Source organism: Tripterygium wilfordii, chromosome 15 (assembly GCF_013401445.1).
Source record: "Tripterygium wilfordii isolate XIE 37 chromosome 15, ASM1340144v1, whole genome shotgun sequence".
Classification (NCBI taxonomy): Eukaryota; Viridiplantae; Streptophyta; class Magnoliopsida; order Celastrales; family Celastraceae; genus Tripterygium; species Tripterygium wilfordii.
In genome coordinates this window covers 12653537-12675480 of record NC_052246.1, presented here as the reverse complement: position 1 = coordinate 12675480, position 21944 = coordinate 12653537, and the positions used below count along the sequence as shown (strand labels likewise).

The 21944-nt window shown below is 36.5% G+C and overlaps 4 protein-coding genes across 16 annotated transcripts; 3 read left to right on the top strand and 1 right to left on the bottom strand.

Moving 5' to 3' along the window:
* Positions 1 to 233: 233 nt before the first annotated feature.
* LOC120015889 lies at positions 234 to 3949 on the bottom strand. Of its 7 annotated transcripts, none has more exons than XR_005471850.1 (3): positions 3424 to 3945; positions 1478 to 1684; positions 279 to 932 (listed from the first exon to the last, which is right to left on the bottom strand). XR_005471850.1 is itself a non-coding variant. In XM_038868383.1 (2 exons), the coding sequence occupies exon 1, from the start codon at positions 3822 to 3824 to the stop codon at positions 3462 to 3464; it is 363 nt and encodes a 120-aa protein (XP_038724311.1). In that variant the 5' UTR covers positions 3825 to 3949; the 3' UTR covers positions 234 to 932; positions 3424 to 3461. The 7 variants fall into 7 exon arrangements, 5 of the variants coding, with proteins under 5 accessions (XP_038724311.1, XP_038724312.1, XP_038724310.1 ...); XR_005471851.1 differs by having other exon boundaries at positions 286 to 846; XM_038868383.1 differs by lacking the exon at positions 1478 to 1684 and having other exon boundaries at positions 234 to 932; positions 3424 to 3949.
* A 1323-nt stretch (positions 3950 to 5272) lies between these two features.
* Positions 5273 to 21789, top strand: LOC120016385 (lysine--tRNA ligase, chloroplastic/mitochondrial-like). Of its 7 annotated transcripts, XR_005471973.1 has the most exons (17): positions 5273 to 5593; positions 5988 to 6206; positions 6631 to 6742; positions 7066 to 7174; positions 7796 to 7853; positions 8175 to 8243; positions 8984 to 9091; positions 9390 to 9482; positions 9726 to 9830; positions 9970 to 10176; positions 10432 to 10526; positions 11420 to 11510; positions 11971 to 12147; positions 12973 to 13112; positions 19816 to 19879; positions 19999 to 20394; positions 21262 to 21789. XR_005471973.1 is itself a non-coding variant. In XM_038869124.1 (14 exons), exons 1-14 carry the CDS (start codon positions 5351 to 5353, stop codon positions 13006 to 13008), a joined length of 1722 nt encoding a protein of 573 aa, XP_038725052.1. In that variant the 5' UTR covers positions 5273 to 5350; the 3' UTR covers positions 13009 to 13352. The 7 variants fall into 7 exon arrangements, 2 of the variants coding, with proteins under 2 accessions (XP_038725052.1, XP_038725051.1); XR_005471974.1 differs by lacking the exon at positions 19816 to 19879; XR_005471975.1 differs by lacking the exon at positions 19816 to 19879 and having other exon boundaries at positions 19980 to 20394.
* Positions 14101 to 14986, top strand: LOC119979915 (protein FAR1-RELATED SEQUENCE 5-like). Its single transcript, XM_038822538.1, has 2 exons — positions 14101 to 14752; positions 14805 to 14986. The coding sequence occupies exons 1-2, from the start codon at positions 14101 to 14103 to the stop codon at positions 14984 to 14986; spliced, it is 834 nt and encodes a 277-aa protein (XP_038678466.1).
* LOC119979914 (protein FAR-RED IMPAIRED RESPONSE 1-like) lies at positions 14924 to 16468 on the top strand. The gene is made up of 4 exons (XM_038822537.1): positions 14924 to 15332; positions 15423 to 15671; positions 15863 to 15984; positions 16424 to 16468. Exons 1-4 carry the CDS (start codon positions 15002 to 15004, stop codon positions 16466 to 16468), a joined length of 747 nt encoding a protein of 248 aa, XP_038678465.1. The 5' UTR covers positions 14924 to 15001.
* Positions 21790 to 21944: the final 155 nt, after the last annotated feature.

Sequence of the window (21944 nt, the reverse complement as noted above, 5' to 3'; positions counted from 1 at the left end):
ATTAATCTCATAGTAAGCCATAGACACCTACACAAGCCAGTTTCAATGATGCCAGATTCTGAAAGCCCCACACATGCTCCGTGATTGGTGTTTTGAGGCTGTCACTCATAATCCTTTTCTTTTAATTTCCCCACAATATTCTTTCAATTATTAATAGATCCACTTCGTATACATCAATTGTAGAGATTAATCAAAGGATTTATCACAATAAAGTTTTGCAAGAGATGTGCTGCGGTGTCAGAGGTGTTCGTGCAAAGATGATATACACAGATGTTGGCGTTTATAGTGTTGATGAATAGGCCATAACATAGCGGACGAGAGCCCTTGCATTTGAAGTCACTACAATGACCATGACAGACGTCCAATATGCTTACCAAATTCGAAAAATTGTGGACTTCATATTGATAAATAGACTTAATGTCGGTGACTAAAACTGCAGCGACTTCTATCGCAGGGGCTTTAACACCATAACATAGCTGCGTACAGGAGATTCTTGTAATAAAATGCCAACAGAAGAGATTCTGGTAATACAAAGCCAACGTTAGTGATTAGGGTATGGCTGGACTTCAAACAGCCGTCATGGCCAACCATAGGCAATGTATGCTTTAATAACATAGCCAACTATATATAGAAGAGCATCCAGCAACTCCACGTTAATGTTCACTGTACCAGTGACTGGTTCACGATCATGCTTCTGTAAAGTAAATCTGAAGCAACCACAACAGAGTTTACATGGTTTATGCAGATATGCAAACACCTCAAAATTGGCAGCTGATGCTCCAAAGTCACATATTTTATAGCAGAAAATAGCCTGAATTGCACCGATCATAGACATGATGTTGAGTTCTGAGACAACACAGGCAACAATTATTATCGGAAACAGCTCAAGTCCATCAGCACCATCCAACTGCAATTTAATTACCCATAAAGCACTGCAATTTCGTCAAGCGGAGGTTCTTTAGTAAGCTGCATATCAAGCTAGTAATCTTAGTAAAATAAATATACCTATACATGAAGTCCCTGAATAAGATGCACAATCTAATTACAAATCGTCTCTTATCCACACCAGCCTAAGTCTAAATTCACTAGAAATTGCAGCAAATCCCCACAAAAGCACAACCAATATTAACACAATGTTAATTCTACTCAATATAAACGAATACATGTATCTATGTCTTCACTGTAAGACTACAGTTCACCACGATAACAAATTAACTACAAAAGGCAGGAGTTTCAGAGAGCTGACATAAAGAGGAAGATAACATAAAGATCCTACATGTTTGTCAATGAAATAAGGCCAAAATCTATCCTAAATGGAGACACACACATCAATCTCACAAAAGGAAATGAAGAAAAAAAGAATAAGTTGAACCAGAGACAAAAGAATAAATACATGACGTGCAATTCTGTAGTGATATATTACAAAGCTATGGACCTAATATTATCTGAAGCTGAAGCTATACAAAAAGAGCACAACCTTAGAAAAAGAACTTCCGAGTCCTTCAAGTTGACTCTTACTCAGAGAGAAACTATTCGCCTTGTCCAGCAATAACTTGTAAGTAATTGACAACCATGCCTACAGATGCCTCACAATAATCTGTTCTTAACCACTTCTTTGAAGCAAGACATATGTGTAAGTGTAACATGGTCAAATGACTATCCAGGAATTTATATACTTTTAGTCCTGCACTTCATAGAAAAAGTACAAAAGTTCATCAGTCAATGCCATAATAAATTAATTAATCTCATCAACTACAATTTCACTGCACTCTGGAGAAACTAGAAAGATACATGATTTTTAAATGTATCGCATAATTGTTGACAACAGGTCAGGCGTCTCGGGCCACATGTCATTCTTAACCTCACTCCATCCTTGTTCAACTGCCCGAGACTTTCCATTCTAAAAGTAGTAGAAACCAAAGGAAAACCTCAAAGGATTTATGTCAAATTTATGCAACCGAATTTTCACAAACAACAAGATAAGAGATTCTAAAATGTATGACATTCTTTTTATTAGTAATGTAAATAACATTAAACCCAAATCATGAGCAAGAGAGATTGATCTGGCAAACTTGAAGGGATTAGTTTACATTAAATCCAAAATATATAACCAATGTTTTCATATATCTGAAATAAAAGAGAAAATGTTTGTCAAGCCTATCTAACATATCATGTCCTCTTGATCACTAAAGGATTAAACCAAGAGTATCTGGTTTTTATGAATACACGCAGAAAGATCTGTATATGTCTTGTGTCCACAACCAAAATAACAATATTCAGTGCTGAATGCTTGATCAGTTTTCAGTACCATAATCCATGTATCTTTCCCCTCTTTTTCATTGTTTCAACTCATTGTGGGTGTGATACTTTTTTTGCCAATATAAGCATGGCCAAGCATATCTAACACCAGCCAGCAAAACACCAAAGACCTCTTCTTAGTGATATCATGGTTATTTAACCCATTGGATGATAGTACACTTTGGAATATATCCTCTTTTGTCAGATATACACGAAGGGAAGGAATGGATCTGCTTTAGTTAAAGCTTACTACTTGGCTACTAGCATAAAGTTTCTGTATCATTTTGGTTACCTACTTCGTCAACGTAAAAAACATTGCGACTCTCTTTCAACCTGCCCCCTCCCTAAGATTACAATCACTGGTATGTGGTGAATCAGTGTTTTAGCTTCTTGGCTTATTCTGCTTACGTAAAACAGAACAACATCCGAAGGACATGCATGGCTTCAATACCCTCTTTAGAGAGCACAGGTGCATCAAGTGTTCAAGAATATAGGGTGCTAAGTTGACGAGTAGAAGTAATTAACCTACAAAATACTAGAAATAACTCTATCACATGAACTGGAATGACATCATACTATTGCCAGGAATATGCTCGTTAAATAAATAGATTTATCATCTGAAGGGGGAAGGAAGAAAGATTAAGAATGAACACTGACCTCAAATGCCTACTAAATTTGTAATTAACCTAAGAATCTTTGTTAAATGATATGCAAGAGCAACAAAGCGAATTGATTCCAAAAGCAATATACATACTCAAAAAGTAAAAGCAGTTCGCCACCAATTCCATAAACTCAGATAGAAGTAGAGAATAATACCAAACGGATTTTCCAAGACAAAAAAAACTTATTACCAATTAATCTTCACACTTCAGCTTACTATGATGCATATTCAGAATCACCAATTTGTACAATCACATATCATCAAGCTTTATGAGAGTTGACACATCATTGCAAACAAATATGTGAATCCTACAAGTAATGGAATATGCAAAAGTGATTTACAAATACGATTAACCTCAATATCACCCAACTAAAAACAAGAACAACACAAATAATAACATCCAAATGAAAACAATTTTCGCGAAAGCAAGAACAATCATCACAACGAAAGGTAGAGAGAATTACTTTACAAAACGCGGACGGTGTAGAACCAGAAGAATCAATCAATCCGAATGGGAGTTGGACTCGTAGTAGTACGCATCGAGATCGACAGTAGATGAAGAAGAAGAGCCAAGTCGGTGATGACTCTGTTGCTGACGATGACGGTGATCACGATCATGATCGGAATCATCAGAGTCGGAGTCATCATCGGAGTAGGAATACACGTAGAAGGAATCGGGCGAAGGAAGGCAGAGGAAGGTCCAGATGCATAGGGCCAGACGGCCGAGTTGCTGAAGAGGAAAACAGCAGACCAGATCCAACAACTGGTGGCTGCTTATCCGGTCTTGTAGACGTATACACGATAACCGTTGCCATGTATCCGCTGATAGATGAGCAACTGATAACACTATCAGGCTGCTGAACATTATTACTTCGATTAGATTCCCTTATCTCTCTGTCTCGTCTCTTCTCTTCTCTTCTCGAATCGTTTTTCCCGTCCGAGCTTCTGTGTTTGAACGTGTTTTTGTTCTGTTTCTGAATTCAATGCAGTTACTTTGACCCAGCATTTTTTTTTAATATTTGATATAAATTAAATAAACAATTTCCATATGTAATAAAAGTTTATATGCAGACTACATAGATTACGTATAAAATTAGTGAAAGCAACAGAGTTGGGTAGCTGGAGATGCGATTTTTGTATCTAGATATTGTTCGTTTTGAGATACATGCATGCTGTGTGGGTTTATTTTCTCTCTAGAACAAACAATACTTAAACGCAAAAATAGCATCCACGGGGGTTGACATCTTCACCCGTTTATCAAAAAAAGTTAATTGTTTAAGATTTTAGGTATGTAACTATTGAGTGTAAATTGGTGGGAAGAATTGCATCCACGGCAGTTGATATCTTCATCATATATTGTATTTTGACAATAAATTGTAAAACACAAACAAATAACAATTTTTCATCTAAAAAATCGAGACAATTTCTGAACAATATATTGTCTTTTTTCAAATGGTCTTATATGGAACAATTTGAAGATAATTTGCAATAATTTTCCTTTTTTTAACCCTTACTGTATATTAGAGTGACTATAATACCCTCATTCTCTCTTCACCTTTTTTACCCCACATTTTTAGTTTGGATTAGTTACTAATTCAATTCTTTAATAATTCTTTAAATAAAAATTATTAAAAAATATTTGGAAATTAATTGCTGATATTAACATATTTATTTTATATTTATTTTACCATTTATTTTAATATGTTTCAACTTTAATGCATAATACTCCTGCACGTAATTTACATAATTATTTTAACACAATTTATGCTACCAGTAAAAGTACAACCAAACACCTATCAACATTTTAGAAACCATGTCTACTACCATTTATTACTATCATTTATTATCTACCATATATGTTATAATATGTGCTACTGTCAAAATTGTGCACCGAACGGACATTTTATTCTGAAACTATAACATCTTTTTCTTTGTGAAAATTATTTTTTATTTAAAAAAAAAATTGAAGTAGTAAAACGTAATGAAATCAAATGATTTTTTTGGTGAATTTGGACTAACCTTACATAGCATGTTTTGAAATTGGTATGCATCAATGTCATGAAAATCTCCATTATTTTTTGAAAAAATAAATCAGGTAAGTAATGTTTTTAAAATATTATATATAGGGCTTCGGGCGAAGCCCTATATGGCGGTGAGGGCCCAATCAAAGCCCAAGCCCAGTCTAAACCTAGACAATGGGGCTTATGCCGAGCCCAAGTCAATCCTTAGCTTAAGCCCAGGCCCAATCCTGATCCTGCTTACACCGTCATAGTTTCTTTTGACGTTAAGTGCACGCTTGGATAGTTTCCCTTAAAAAACGACCCGTTGGGAGAACGTTAGTGGCAACTCCAAGAGGATAAATAGTTGCAGAAGAGGGCAAGGAGAGCAGCAATGGAAGCGCTCAAGGTGTGGAGTATGTCTTCGAGGCCATTCAGGCACTTAATCTTCTTCGCTTCTCCGTTCACTTCTTCTTCTATTTTCACCAAATCCAGGTGCATCCATTCCTCCCCGGTCCTTCGCTGCTGCAACTCCTCCACCACTACCACTGGCGCTGCCCGAAACCGCCGTTCCTCCTCCTCATCATCTTCTTCCACTTCAGACCGAGATGCTGTTCGCGCCATTCGCCTCAAAAAGGTAATCACATCCTGATACACTCGTAGACGTATATCTGTAATCAAAAGAAGCCAATCGGAACTGTCAATATTTGTTGGAAATAATTTTCTTTGCGGCGCTTTCTACTACGTAAGTAGATAATTAGGGAAAAGTGATTGATGAATGAATTGTGTTGTAATATACTTAGTGCGTGTGGATTCTTTTAGGCATAAGCTTTGAGATTTAGCGAAATTTATTATTGTTATCTTTTTGAACTTTGAATATAGTATAGTATTTCTTACTTTTTAGTGGCTGAGAAAATCTGGGAACAAAATTTGTATAATTTGCCTCTTCTTCTTCGTCACCTTTTGGTTTTGTGCCAGTTAGTTTCCGTTTTAATAAGAGTGATTTATTATTATTTTTTAATGCTTTGTAGGTGGAAGAGCTGCGAAGCAAAGGCTTTGAACCCTATGCTTATAGTTGGGACAGAACTCATACTTCTAGCCAACTGCAAGATATATATAAAAGTTTGGGGAATGGTGAGGAGGCAAACAAAGAGAATGATACTGTATCAATAGCCGGAAGAATTGTGGCTCGCAGAGCTTTTGGAAAGCTTGCATTTTTAACACTAAGGGATGACTCAGGGACCATACAGGTTTACTGAATTTTTCTTATTTCAGTTTGGCTCTTCGTGATCAACTTTTACATTAAAATAAGTTGTTAGTCTAGATTATTTGTCCAGCTTGTTCTTCTGAACAGTGATGATTGTGGTTTGAAAAATGCAAATTCCTGATATGTGCAGTGCACTGCATTGGATGGTAGTTTAAATGTCAGTTTTTCATTCAGGGAGCATATATCTGTCTCTGTCTTTGTATTGTTCATTCGGGATTTTGTGCATATATCTGCCTCTTCCTATTTATAACACTACAGCCATAAATGTGTTTATGTCTTTTCATTTTATATGCCAAGGCATGATTGACTTGGGAGTTCTCTTCTCAAGTTACGGCCTCCAACATTCTATGAGATGATTGATACCCAAGCACGAGCTTGAAAATGACAACTTCTCCTCTGTTTAACAGCTCTATTGTGAGAAGGAAAAGCTTTTAAATGAGCAGTTTGATCAATTGAAGACAGTTGTTGACATTGGCGATATACTCGGTGCTAGTGGCTCAATTAAGCGGACAGAGAAAGGTAAGCTTCCTTACCTTTAAAATTACAGTTTGTTTCATTGGAGAGGCTTGGGGATGCCTCCTTTGTTCCCCTTCCTTCCCAATGTGGTCATGTCTGTTGCTGCGTTGATGCCTTATTAAGAAGCTACACAATTAGGTATGTGCATGGTTTGTTCGGGTCCAGTTTGGAGAAAAATATTCAAAACTTGACCAAATACACACTGAAACACAGAACATTATTCAGCTGCATGTAATAGGTTCACGTTTCGTTTGGTGTTATAAATTACCCATGTACAATATGTGATTAAAATTTCATTTCTTTTTTTTTCCCTAATTTATTTTCAGGGGAGCTTTCTGTTTATGTGAAATCTTTTGCAATTCTCACAAAGTCTCTACTTCCCCTCCCGGATAAATATCATGGCCTTACTGATGTGGATAAGAGATATCGCCAAAGGTGTCATTATTGATGTTTCATTTTTTTCTCCTTTTTGTCTCTGTTTGGAAATTTTGAGGTTTTCTACTTGATGATTAGTTTCATTTATCGTGAGTTCTAATTTTAAAAGTATTTCCTATTGGTATGTACATTCTTTTTTGTTCCTTCCTGGCTGTGTCTATTCAAGTGATGGGTTTTTGTGTCTTCCGGGAACCTGCTAGTTAAAGTGATGGGTGGATATGTCGCAAGTCAAATCTTATGGGTAGAGAAAAGAAGGGAAGGGATTGGGAATGTTCTTGTGATATGATAGTTATGTTTACCTTAATGTTTTTCTGGCAGGAAGCGGTTGTAGACAGACGAACATGTGACCCAGTGGTAGAGTTGCAAGGGTGCAACCTAAAGGTCATGGGTTTAATTTATGAAAATAGTCTCTCTGCAAATTATGTGGGGATAAGGTTTGCGTACATCTTGTCTGTCCCCAACCCTGCCTATTGCCCACTGCGGGAGCCTTATGCACGAGTGTTGTTTACCTTTTACCAAGCAGTTGTAGACATTGCAACTAATACTATAGCTTACTGCGGAAACTTTTATGCATTTTCACCACCATTTTGACATGAAATAATTTATAATTTTGATGTTTAGGTATATTGATATGATTGCGAACCCTGAAGTAGCTGATACATTTCGCAAAAGAGCAAAGGTGGGTTTACTCTTTATCGATTTTACAAAGGCTTATAATAATGCCATTACCGAAAGTTAAACTGAACTCTCCAGTCCTTCTAACTGTGGCTTCTCATTTTAGAAAAAAAGAATTATCATGAGATGTCTATTGTACTTTACTTTATTCTTATCACAGTTATCTGTAATGTCGCCAACTCTGCAAGAGGAAGAGATAACCTGAAACTACTTTCTCCCAACAATTTTCTTTAGAATTTTTGCTCATGTTCGTTGTCATGCCTACATGATTGTAGTCTTGATTCCTTGAAATTGCTGTTCTTATGGCACCTATTTTTTTCAGTAGATAGTTTCAGAGATACGGAAGACGGTGGAATCATTTGGTTTTGTTGAAGTTGAAACTCCAGTTCTACAGGTTTATTTTCATCTTCATATTACTTTTGGGTTTTGATATTTCTGATCATGATAATTACACATTCAAATCATAATGAAAGAGTATATGATGTAGAATTACTGCAATGATTTTAAGATAATCAAAAGGGAGAAGTAGTCAAATAAAAGAGAGGGAGACAGATAGGCTCTAGAGTTTCAACTTGATATTTTTAAACTGAGAGCTACAACCATTTTTTTGAAGCCAAAGCTCTAAGTAGGCTAGGGATATAAATGGGAATTTTAAGGGTTATTTTGAAAGCTTCAAGACCGTGTGCCAGTTATTGTGAAGACCTTTTAGGAAAGTACGAGCCCAATCGAACTGATCCTTTTCAAGTAAGGTCATAGACCAACCAGAAAGTAAGTAAAAACATTGAAGAAAGAGGGAATAGAAGAATAAAGTTAAGAGAAAGACCAGGCAGAAAAATATAAACCTACAATTTTAAAGTATGTATTCAATTTTTAATGAGAATTTGCAACCCATTTGGTGGGTTGAGAACTGTAATGCAAATCCTTGATCAATTGGCTAATGCAGAAATGCCTTGAGCTTTGTAATAGTAAATATTTGCTAAAACATGTTAGATATTGATCAAGTAATTTGAGTCATTTACTAGTTAAGAAACATGTGAAAGACACCTATATATTTAAGGAAGTTGTTCTCAAGCATTCTCACATATAATGTTATCAACTATCAAGCATTGGTTTTTAATTGATTTGATAAAATAGGGAGCAGCCGGAGGAGCAGAAGCTAGGCCATTTGTTACATATCATAATTCTCTTGGAAGGCAGCTTTATCTGAGAATTGCAACTGAACTTCACTTAAAGAGAATGTTGGTAAGTTTCATGCTGCTATGTTTTTGCATAAACTTTGACCGATCCTATGAAGTCCTTCCTCTTTACTTAATTGATGATAAACTCTTTCGCCCCATCCTTCTCTCGTGATTTATTGATAATTGGAAAACATGCATGACATTGTTTATGGTTATATGCATCTTAATACAGGGAAAGTGGGAAGCTACAAGAGTAAAAGTCCTAACTATTAACAATCTCTGAAAATGGAGGCCAACCCTAGATAATCTCGATTTCTTAGACTTGATTTATTGCTTATTTCTGGACTGCATTGTATTAACAGGTTGGGGGATTTGAAAAGGTATATGAGATCGGTCGGATATTCAGAAATGAAGGCATTTCAACTCGTCATAATCCTGAATTTACCACTATAGAGGTAATTTTCTTGACATATTTTGTTTAATCAAGGAGCACCCCTAGACTCTAGTTCAACTAATTGAGCTCCTCAGTCCTCACCACCTGCCTGAGGGGCAGGGGTTTTAATCCCACCCCCATTCTATTATAAAATTGTATCATCTAGTTCACAGCAAATGCAATGCCACAGACTTGGCATATTCTGCGGCAATTCTTCATTGCATCAAAGTGGTATTGATTGTTACTGTCATTAGCTTGGTCTTAGATTTATGAAGCATATTCAGACTACCAAAGCATGATGAACATGGCAGAAGAAATTGTTATTCGATGTGCGCTTGCAGTTCAAGGAAAGCTCAGCATTGATTACCAGGTACATTTGATCTTGCAATGTCAATCGTAATGATAATTTGGGTGCATTATCCATCTCTTTTTGAATTTTTCACTTTTAATAGTATCTGAGGTTGTGGTGCTCTTGAACATGTAAAAGCTTATCTTATGCTTTGGTCCAGGGGTTAGAGATAAGTCTAGAGCGACCTTGGAGGAGGGAAACCATGCACAATCTTGTAAAAGAAGCAACGGGGATTGATTTCAGTGAGTTGGGCAATGATCTTAAAGTTGCTAAAGATATTACTTCGAGGACGCTTAGAAGTGGCCTTGATAAAAAAGACTTATCTGCCTTTGATGCATGCCCTTCTGTTGGCCACCTCCTCAATGAGGTAAACTTGGCCTTACTATTTAAAACATATCCTCTGTTTTTATGGTGTTCTCACATACACGAGAGTAGTTTTTGAGTCTTTCTTCTTAAGGGAGGCTGTTGTCTTGACTACTCTTTAGTTCTGAAATTAGACAAGTTCTTTTGATATGGACTAATTAAGACGACCCTTTCTTTTTCTTTCCTAATTCATTAACTCCAAAGCATCATTTTTCAAACTGTTTCTGCAAGCTTCGCAATTCTAATTTTACTTGTTCAGGTTTTTGAAATTGTTGTAGAGCCAAAGCTTCTGCAACCTACATTTGTTTTGGACTATCCTGTTGAGATATCTCCTCTAGCCAAACCTCACAGAAGGTAATATAATTTTCACCCAAGAACTGTGACTGATTGCACCTGACTTGTGGTCTTATTTAAAATTTACCATTTTAGGTACCTTGGACTATTTTATTTATTTTTATAATCTTTTTTCCTTTTTGGATGATTTTTGCATGTTATGGATGTCTTTTTTGTAATCTTGCAAGGTTTCCTTTTAATAATGCTGTGTTCCTACTAAAATACTTGGATGAAATTGACCTGGACGATCTTGTTGAAGATTTGATTGCATCAAGTGTTGGTATGCTATACACTTTTTCCCTGTTGGAATCATTATCATCATCGCCTTGATCCCAAATCATGTTGGGGTCAGCTACCTAAATCCGTACAATAAATTAGTGAAATTCACATGAATCACAACAAGACTCCTCCTTCTTCATCCATTCCTATCAAAGGCAAATCTACACTCTTGATTAATCCTATATAGTTCAAGTCCTTTTTTATAACCTTTATCCATATCTTTTTACGTCTCCCTCTTCTATTTGAATATCTCCTATTTGAATTTTTTTGGGTTTACGCATTGTCATATCAAAACATTTCTAGGTTGTACATATGCGGTTGCACATATCTTTTTGCACTTTGTTTTCCCATTCTGCTTTTTTTTTTTCTCTACATTATTCTTGTCTCACCATGATCGAGATACTTCAACTTTCCCTCGCATTTTACTGATTGGCCTTTTGTGACTAACAATCGTCTGGCATGACCCTCAAAAATTTGGCTCTAGTGCTTGCACAGTTGTTTCTCATTAAATGACTTTTATTGCATGCAATGAAATCATATGTTGAGATGAAACGATGATAAGCACATTTTTCAAATGCATTTTGATTTCTTAACTCCAGCTCATTTTAATGCCTTTTTTAATCCTTCCACTGTAGGCATGCGGGTTTGACTGAAAGATTTGAACTCTTCATCTGTGGTCGGGAGATGGCAAATGCATTCTCTGAATTGACTGATCCCTTGGATCAGGTAAAGTTCAACGCAGTTCTTCGTTTTGATATTTTCTTCCACTGCTGCTAATATTATTTTGACCATGACATGACTTGTTAGCAGCTGGATAGTGTTCTCGGTTGTTTAACGAGTTGTGTTACTCGTGTTTAATGCTGATGGTTTTGATATATTCTTTTGGTATATAGCTAATTGATCAATGATGGCCTTTAAGTTCATTTTGTCTTCTTTTATTCATCATTTGGTTCATGAAGTTCTGTTTCACCATAACCTTTTCAATTCATTGACACCTATCAAAAGAGGAAAAATAGAAATATTATGTAAAAAAGACCTGTAGAATTGAAGCAGTGTAAAATGCAATTGGTACAGAATTCATGGCCTGGGAATAGCTGTGTGACTTATGGTCATGCCATATCCATGTTATAATCTAACTTGTACATCACTTAAGAAAGGGAATTTTATTTACCACAAATGTTGGCAGAGAGAACGCTTTGAAGAGCAAGTGAGGCAGCACAATGAAAAGAGAGCAGCCACTGCTTCTGAAGCAGGTTGTAGTGAAGAGGAAAGAGAGAAAGATGAGGACACCTCCTATGAAGTGACCCTTGATGATGACTTTCTGACAGCCTTGGAATATGGAATGCCCCCTGCTTCAGGAATGGTATGATCATACTTTTCAGTCAATTCCCTCTGAATTGCATTTCTGTTCTAATGGATCACTTAGCATTTATATGAAAATTTATATATACACACTTAACTAACTAACCATCTTTCGATATTTTACTCAAGCTTTGATCTTTTTTTTTAAAAAAAAATTGGTACAAGGGTTCAATGAATATTAATAGTGATAGAGACTATTACCTCCCTTCTCTCCTCCAATTTGGAATCAACTGGAGATATATCACTTGTATTTCTGTAAATTCTTGAAAGGTAATTTAATGGGCAAGGATGATGTTTCAGGGACTTGGAATTGATAGGCTGGTGATGCTTTTGACAAACTCGGGCAGTATTCGAGATGTCATAGCATTTCCTGTCCTAAAGATTCAGCAGTAGGACCACAGCAGAGTGTAATGGCAGACCAGGTTTCTTTTATGGGAGCAGGTTCAAGTTTGTAGAGGATATTTAGGGCTTTGAGTGGGAGTTTCTCCATCACTTTTCCTTTTCGAAAGTGAAGAAAAAGTGGCGGGGAATGCGGACGTTGACTGCTTATTTATATATTACATCATGATTTACTGGAAAATTTTTGGATGTCTTCCGGCTGTCACATTTCCTGAAATTGGTTCTCAGGTATAATCCAGCATCTTTGGATTCCTAGTGGACATGATTCAAAATTTGTTCACTAGAAAGTAGAAATAAACTTTTTTGCTGTGACTTGATTCAGGCTGGCATGTTTGTTTGAACATTGTACTTTATCGTGTAACTTTGGCAATTAGAAATTTTTGAATAAAATTTTGGAGAATTGTTGGCAACATCTATGGCTATGCAGTATTTGAAACGTGAAGAAGTGGAGTCCGTTTACTAGTAAAATACAAGAAGCTCCTAGCATTGAAGAATCGTTAGCAACTGTTTCAGAGGAAGCAAAAGAAAATGTAGCAGCTGAGCCGGAGGCGCGCAAAAGCTTAAAAGGTAAACCAACCTTTGATATTACCAAAATTCAGATTTTGATCTACAATTGGCATCTGGAGATCTAATTTCTTAAGAATTGAAGCATACACGAATTGGTAGTTATATGGAGTCTAGAATATGCATACTATAAGAAAGTCGTTTGGAAAACTGCCTCAACTATATCTTGCGAGACAGAGTGTGATGAAACATTTGGGCACGCGCTTGCCGATAAAGAAAAGGCTTTACTTTAGTTGACATGATAAGAGTGGTTTCTTTTACGTGGGCTTCAGTTTAGATTGCCTGTTTGTGTTCCATTAGATTCTGTAATAATTTGGTTTCTTGGAGCCATGAGTGATTGCTGGCCCATCCCATGATAACATAACACGTTTTATGACTTAACTACAATATATGTAGACCAAGTTATCACAGTCATTCTCGTATGCGCAGACCCGTTTTTAACAAATCATGCGGGCTTTCCATTTAGGACGTCAGATCAATCCAAGGGTCCATATTAAAAGCGTTTTTAATACACTTAAAACAAATTTGGCCCTCAAATTTCACTGTCTTCGAGCTTTCTCACAAACAGCCGATGACGACCGCATAACAGCAAAGCCACCGTGACAGATATTTCGACTCCGTCTTTGCGATTTCACCTCCGACTCCTCCATTTCACCTCCATCTCGGTCTTTGCGATTTCTCGATTCCAATCCCTCTTAGGTACGATTTTGGGTTTGTTTTTCCGAAGATTTGAATGTTGTTTGATTTATTTAGTGAAGTTATCTTTTGTTTGTTTAGAGTTCCTTTCTTTTTGAGTTTAACGATGTGGTTTGGATTGTCATTTGTTTAGCTCTATTCACTAATTTAGAATCCTCTATGAATTGGGTAATGCTTGTTTGACATGATATGCTTTATTTGCTCTGTCTTGTGCCCTCAATAGTAGTAGATGTAGGACAATTTTTTAGATCTATGATCATTTTATAGTATGAATTTTTATGCAGATTGGTCAAAAATGGATGTGAGCTCTTCTTCGTCTAATGATTTATCTTTTATTCCTCAAGTAAGGGCCAAAAAAGCCCCCAAAATTGGGCAAGAATTTGAATCATTGGAAGAAGCCCAAAAGTTTTACAACGTATATGCAAGGGAGGCTGAATTTAGGATTCGAATGTCGACTACTAATAGAAACAAAAGCAATGAAATCATCAGGAAGGAATTCGTTTGTTATAAAGAGTGGACTAGAGAAAAAGGGGAATTAAAATCCGATGGTAGTAGAAGACGTGGGACAACTACAGAAGGATGCAAGGGTAAGATGGTTGTTGTAAGGTCAACTTCTAAACTGAGTTTCATTGTATCAATGTTTTGTGAGGCCCATAATCATGTCCTTACAACACCTAGAAAGGTGCATTTGCTTAGGTCTCACCGTACTATGTCAACTGCTAAGAAGGCTTTGACTCAACAACTTTCTGTCGCGAATGTGCCAATTCAACAACAAATTAGTATTTTGGAGTTAGAAGCAGGAAGTCTAGAAAATATTGGGTGTACCGAGAAGGATTTTTACAATGCTCGAAGGGATGAGGTGAAACTGTTTGCTGGACATGATGCTCAAATGCTATATGAGTATTTTGAAGCAGAAGAGGAAAAAAAATACAGAATTCTATTTTTCAGTCAATGTGGACGTTGAAAACAAGATAACACATTGTTTTTGGGCAAATGCAGCATGTAGAAAGGCATACCAAACTTTTGGGGATGTAGTAGTCTTTGATACTACTTATAATACAAATCGTTATGGTATGATTTTTGCACCCGTTGTTGGTGTTAATCATCATGGCCAAACTACTCTATTTGCATGTGCATTCTTAAGTGATGAAACATCAGAGTCATTTCGATGGCTTTTGTAGCAGTTGTTGATAGCAATGCCAATAGGTCCACCTAAAATGATTATAACTGATCAAGATCCTGCAATGAGTAAAGCTATAGCTGAAATCCTGCCAAACACGTTGCATAGATTTTGTATGTGGCATATTTTGAGTAAGTTTTCAGAAAAACTAGATGCAGTAAAGTGGAAGGAGCATTATCAACATTTTCATAGCTACATATGGAATTCAGCTAGTCGAGAAGAGTTTGATGTTCAATGGGCAGAGGTTATCGAGTCAAGTGGGTTGAATACAAATGAATGGTTGAAAGCGTTATACGATATTCGTTCAAAGTGGATTCCTGCGTATGTTAATGATACATTCTCTACAGGTATTTTGTTTGTCTTAAAGTATTTTTTATTTACTGCCTTTTAATTCTATCAGTATTACTTACAAATAGATTTGTCATTGGTTGCTACAGGGATGTCAAGTAGTCAACGAGCAGAAAGTTGTCATGCATTTTTCAAGTCTTATGTTTCAAAAAAAAATACATTGACAGATTTTGTGGTGAGGTTTAGTAGAGCTCTAAAACGCCAAAGACACCAAGAATTATGTCTTGATCACAAGGACATTAACGAACAACCTGTCATGAAAACCATGTTTGGTGTTGAGAAGTCTTTGGCTGAGTTGTTCACACACACACCATGTTTTACAAAGTTCAAGAGGAGTTGTTCCAAAGCATGGCATATATGGCGACATTTGAGCATGAGTCTGGAAACTTGAAGTTATATAATGTTCAGCGTGTTGAAGGGAGTCAAAATAGTGCTAGAAAAGTAATTGAGGACAAGCCATTGAATTGTATGACTTGTAGCTATAGGAAATTTGAATCCTATGGAATAATATGTCGGCATATTTTTTCAGCTTTCAGGAAGCTACTTCTACATCAACCATTGCCTGATATTTATGTACTGCGAAGATGGACAAAAGTTGCAAAATCGTTGACTGTAGGAGGTGTTGATGGGCAGGATAATTGTGATAGAAAGGTAATACTCAATCACAATACCTTTCGTAGACAAGCGTCAAATATTCTTGAAGCCGCTTTGATCAATAAAGATATATATAACCTCACATTTGAATCGTTCGAGTCACTTCAATGCAAGATCAACTCAATGACACTAAATGATGGAGGACAATTGTCTACGCCTAGTTTGTCTCTATCAAAGCTGATTTACAATGAGCCAGAAAAGGTTAGAGCAAAAGGTTGTGGAAAGAGGCTCAAGGGAGGCTAAGAAATTGCCACTAAGAAGCCCAAAAGGCGTTGTAATGGTTGCGGATTAGCGGGGCAATCACATGACAAAAGGAATTGTCCTTTTATTATGGGTAACTGATGCATTACTATCTTGCTGTGTATGTTTTCTTCATGTCTGATGTAAAGAGCTTCTCAACCTGTTTTCATTAACTACGTTATTTTTATGGTTGTAGGTAGGACGCAGTAGCTTCATGGCCTATGCTGCTCAATTTTTTTAAGGATGTTGAATCCTACTGGACATTATAATTTTGATGTACTTATGTTCATAGCTTATGGTTTTCATTTTGAGGATGTTGAATCCCACTGGATATAACTTATGTGTAATTTTTTGCTTGATTTGAAACTAGATTGGTTTTCTAATCCTTGTTCACACATTAGTATCCTTGTTTCTCATGCTAAGATTCAATAGACAGTCTACAGATTGCCCTTAGCAGAACAATTTACAGTTGATAATGGAATTGTGCCAGTTTACAATTTGGCTTTGCCCTCAGCAGAACAGGGACAAAGGACCCTATCAATAGACAGTTTACAAATTGCATCAAAGCAGATATACACATAACAAAGTTTAACTCAACCAATTCAGTCTCTCATATAGCAAAGTTTAACTAAAATAATTGAGTTTCTCACATATACAATGATCATAAGCGTATAGTAAATTTTGACTCACTTCAAAGATTCCAACAGTTTGGACAAGCAATCAAATGAGGTACATGATCTTGTTCAGCTGAACTCAATTATCCAAACTCTATCCAAAGTAGATGGAAAAAATTCAGATTCCCCATGTCTAATTCGGTCATCAAAGAGTCGTCAAATTATGTAGCAGTCATAATAGAGAAAGTAGCAGCCGTCATCAAGAAGAAGAGGCTCTCCTGTTAGTGAGTTGTCAAGAAGAAGAAGATGAAGACCTCAATCATCAAGAACACCCAAAATCGTACCTAAGAGGGATTGGAATCGAGAATCCAAAAGGAGGAATCTCCTTCCATCGTTGATTTTGGGTTAAATCTCTCAGCTCTCTTTGGGCTCAAATATGCCCTAGAATTGGAAGCAGCCGCAAGATGGAGACGGGTTTGTAGTGTCGTGGTGCCTTCGTTGGAGATGGAGGCAAAATGGAGGAGTCGGACGTGAAATCGCAAAGACGGAGTCGAAATCTCTGTCACGGTGGCTTTGCTGTTATGCGGTCGTCGTCGGCTGTTTGTGAGAAAGCTTGAAGACGGTGAAATTTGAGGGCCAAATTTGATTTTTAAATATATTAAAAACGCTTTTAATATGGCCCCTTGGATTGATCTGACGTCTTAAATGGAAAGCCCGCATGATTTGTTAAAAACGGGTCTGCGCATAGGAGCAGACCTGCAAGTTATCATTTGTAGTTTTTTGTAGTTTTTATTTTTTTGAAACGGGGGAGGGAGATTGTAGTTAGGTACACTTGATGTGAGAACATAATACCATGCCCAGGCTCACAAAGAGCCAATGACCAAGTGGGGTAGGCATGGGATGAAAGAACATCATTGTATCTTTAAATTTGGAGGAATATTCAATATTGTAAGATCTTTTATATTTATTTTATAGGTCAAGATTAAGTGTACACTTTCTGCTGAATTCCACATCACAATGCGATCAAAGAAGTAGATTGAAATTGAGAGAATGAAATATGGTTTAACTTTATAATGTTCAACTTATTTTGATAGTGTTGAGGGGAAAAAAGGAAAACCCTATTTGTCGCTGATTTATTCTTCAAGAAGTAGCTTGTGAGCTTGTGGTTTCATATTCTATTTCACTCCCAGACGAGGTTCTTTTCACCCTTTCCTCAGTCCTACTTCACCATCAATCACCCAGGAATATTTGGTCTTACAAAGTGGTTCTTGTTGATTCACACAAGATTTCACGTGCTCCGTGCAGCCGTGCTACTCGGATCAGCGTAAACTAGTGATAGCTTTAGGCGACTGGACCATCACCATCTAGGGTGCTGCACTCCATCGTTGTTTCGTCTAGCAGCACGACACGTCGCTTGTATTGCTTTTGATGACAAAAGCAAAGATAACCAAGGCGTGATGGCAAACATCCTAAACCGGATGGTGTGATTTGTTTATTTCCATATTATATTATATACAAACACAAAAAACATATATTTCAAAAAAGGTGTGACATTTCCATCCATGCATACAAAGTACTGCTGTAGAAAAGAAACTAGCTTGCATCATCGCAAAACCCATCTCCCAACAAAAGTTCCAAGTACCATAGGTTTCCTGCAGAGGCAAAAAGTAACTGAAGCTTAATTTCCCTGAGACTAGTCTCTTGAATTAATTTTAACATCATAAAATTATCATAATATCCAATGTGAGATGAACATGTTCCACCCATTGCATTAGAAAGTAGAAACTAGAAACAGTAAACGAATCACAGATAATATGGCCTACTAAAAGTACTAAATATAGCCCAAAACTCATAAGAATCCAAGGGCTCGAAAATTGGGTCGTTGAAGAGAATATCACATTCTATTATCTCTGGTAAAAGAGTACAGTAATATCCTCTTATATAGATTTCGCTATTAGGGCAAATGCAATAAGAAGTAATTTACTGGGCCAACATTTTTGTTGGCCCGGTCCCACCTCTATTACACAAAAAGTCAAGTCAAACACGTATTCTAATACAGACACATCAGCAAAACACAAATTTCTATACACTTTTTCTTCCCACACACTTTCTCTTTCCACCCAACCCAACAACATTCCATTCCTTCATATTATCCACAACAAAACTACACCAAAACATTAAATATCAATACATCTACATCAGCAAAACACTTATCCCAATACAGCCACATAAGCAAAACACATTTTACAATACAACCACATCAGCAAAAGACAACATATTTGTTGGCCCAATACCACTTCACCATTGCATTTGCCCTTATGATGTGTTTTTGTTGGTGACAGAAGTGTCTTCATCATCGCCAGCGGTATAGACTATAGAGTGTTTACAGCAGCTACTATTAGAATTCCTTTTCTGGAGGAACTAAACAGTTTTAGAAAATCCCATATATTTCCAAATTGAGATTCTCTCACCCTCTCTGCTCAGTGAGAAGGCTTTCCAGTTAATCTGATCTTCCTTCTGTAATCTCATTAATCACCAATCTGATTAGATTTCTTTCCATGGTTGACAATGGTGGGTGAGATATTGCTTGATGGAGGGTAGGATTGTCATTTTGCAGATTCCCTTCGCAATTTGCTTTAGCTGTACATGACAGGAGGAGTGTACCTTTGTCACGAAAACAGGGGGAAACTGGATTCTCTATGTTATTTTTGGTCACCTATTCCTCTAAAGACTTGAAATTCATCATCGGATACCTCCAAGAACTCATTTTTATTTCTGGGTTTGGCTCCTAAAAATAAAATTTTCACTTCAGTTCATAAAACCCGGAACGCATTCACGATTTACTCTCTCTGTAGATGATGTTGGGTATCTTATTCTTCATATAGGCAAGGCAAATAATTGTCTTCTTTCACGATTTGGGAATTGGGTCCTTGATTTTCTTTCAGATGAATATTTGAAATTCTATGTTTTTCAGTGGGGTCTTGAAATTCTTTGAATAATTTCAACCAGACAACGGCTTCATTTAAATACTTTACCAGGTCCATTTTCTTTCTTTTAATTTCTATGATTTTAGATTCCCTTTCAATTATCCCAAATGGGTTGAAGTTTGATTAGTTTTTTATTTTTTGATGTTGCAAGTTCTGTAATGGGATTTCAGGAGTGATGCTGGGCTGGAATCATCAAGAAAAATTTTGTTCATGAGGATTTTGTTTTGCAAGATCCACTGCCCTTCTTTCATTTGCTTCTGCAAACCCTCTCCTCATTTGTTTTCCAGTGCTGGGCCATTGAAATTGGAAAACAGCCCACATGTGCCAGTTGCTGTTGATATCTGTAACCATCATGAATGTGGTGATACTGATGGTGAGACTATTGTGGCCAATAAAGATATTGTTGATGTAGATGGAAAGCAACAGCAAGAACAACAGGTTGAGAATTTTGTGAAAAGCAGTCTCAAGAAGGCATCTTTGGATTCCAAAGAGGTTCAAAATAAGAGAGTGCAATGGCCGGATTTGTTGGGGAAAGAACTAGTTGAGATCAAGGAATTTGAACCTAGGTGGGTACTATCTCTAAGCACTCTTTTTGTCGATTAATTTTTGATGTTTCTAGGTGTTTGAAACGATTTATTTGCTAGAGTTCGAATTGTTTTCACTTAATTTTTGAACATTGGGATAGAAATTGCTTAAAATTTTTTCATTCTTGACATGCAATTTACTTTCAGGAATGCGAGGAATTTGGTAAAGCGTGTGTAGATTATAGAGCCGTACTCGACTCTTGTTATCTAATTTGAATGATTAAAATTTTGTCCTCATATTTGTAAAATAATGCTATTTGTAGTTTACTTGGAATTCAATTTTTAACTCATTGCATCTGCAAATAAGAATTCTTAGATTATGTGGGTGTTGCCACCTAGTTTACTGACGATAGTGTTCATAGCCAAATCTATCTGAAGGAATCAAATGAACCTCCATTTGCTTGCAATAAGTTCATTGATCAATTTTACCTTTTATAATATTGTTCTGGAGATCTTTAGGCGTGGTTTCTGTCTTTGTCAATTCTGTAATTAATAGATGAGAGGTATTTTGTTGTAAGCAGAAGAACTGGGAAAGGGAATCAAAAAAGTTACGAGTTCTAGTTCATATTTTAATGGCTCTAAAGCAGTCGTTAGATTTTTAAAGAGCGCAAAAGATTATATGTGATGTTGGAGCCATAGGAACACAATGCTCTGAAGCAGTCCGTGCAAATAAGATGCTTTAAAACATATGATGCTGCAGAGATGACCTATCTAGTTGTGTGACTCTTGTAATATGTCGGTGTTGTTCTGTTGGCATGTGATTCATCTCATGATATGTTTCTTCTTAAATTAAATTCACAGTATATTAATTGGCCCTAACTTGTTGTTAATCAATTTTTTTTTCAATAGTGAAACAGAAGATACAGACAATGAATACGAGAACATTAGGGGCTGTGTTTGTATAATTCTTTGATATTCAGTTAATGTCATCTCCGAACATTCCCATACTAATGCAAGCACGAGGTAGATGGAAAAATTAGGCGATGCTCTTCCATTCTTACGGAGAATTCAACAGCTGCATTGGAGTCTAAATTCAAGTTCTCATTTCCTTTGACTGGGGCATTATCATCAACTCTTCTACAAAGACCTTTCCTGGAGAACTCAGTGAAGCAGAATAGTTATTTGTTGACTTCTTGCTATGCATTCGAAGCTACTGTTTCCTTTCTAATGCACTGTAAACTTCTCATTCATTACAAGATTTTGAAACTTCATTGGAGTAGTCATCTTTCATGACATGTTTCGCATTATTTTCTGCAGAAAGTGATCCTTTCAGGGCTTCTTATAAGACTAGCAAAAATTTTCTTTAGCATAAATGATACCAACTATCATTGTGAAGAGATATTGACAGGGAATGTTATACCATTGTTTGCTTGGGGAGTCTTACCTCTACAAAGCTGTTCTCTTGCACCTGATATTGATAGTATGTCCTTCCATATTACTGGTATTTTCTGGATATGGATCATTAATTGTAGTGAACTGGTACAAAGGGAGAAAAAATTGGATGTGGTGCATTTGTGATGGATGTCAGACCA

Bases quoted from the DNA above. Each gene is read 5' to 3' on its own strand.
- LOC120016385 (XM_038869123.1), top strand. From the start codon at position 5,351: ATGGAAGCGCTCAAGGTGTGGAGTATGTCTTCGAGGCCATTCAGGCAC. The intron at 7,854-8,174 runs GTGGGTTTACTC...TTTTTTCAGTAG, and splicing joins CATTTCGCAAAAGAGCAAAG to ATAGTTTCAGAGATACGGAA. The intron at 9,483-9,725 runs GTAATTTTCTTG...GCTTGGTCTTAG, and splicing joins CTGAATTTACCACTATAGAG to ATTTATGAAGCATATTCAGA.
- LOC120015889 (XM_038868383.1), bottom strand. From the start codon at position 3,824: ATGTTCAGCAGCCTGATAGTGTTATCAGTTGCTCATCTATCAGCGGAT.
- LOC119979914 (XM_038822537.1), top strand. From the start codon at position 15,002: ATGCCAATAGGTCCACCTAAAATGATTATAACTGATCAAGATCCTGCA. The intron at 15,333-15,422 runs GTATTTTGTTTG...TGGTTGCTACAG, and splicing joins TAATGATACATTCTCTACAG to GGATGTCAAGTAGTCAACGA. The intron at 15,985-16,423 runs GTAATACTCAAT...TTATGGTTGTAG, and splicing joins AGGATAATTGTGATAGAAAG to GTAGGACGCAGTAGCTTCAT.
- LOC119979915 (XM_038822538.1), top strand. From the start codon at position 14,101: ATGGATGTGAGCTCTTCTTCGTCTAATGATTTATCTTTTATTCCTCAA. The intron at 14,753-14,804 runs GTCAATGTGGAC...GGGCAAATGCAG, and splicing joins ATACAGAATTCTATTTTTCA to CATGTAGAAAGGCATACCAA.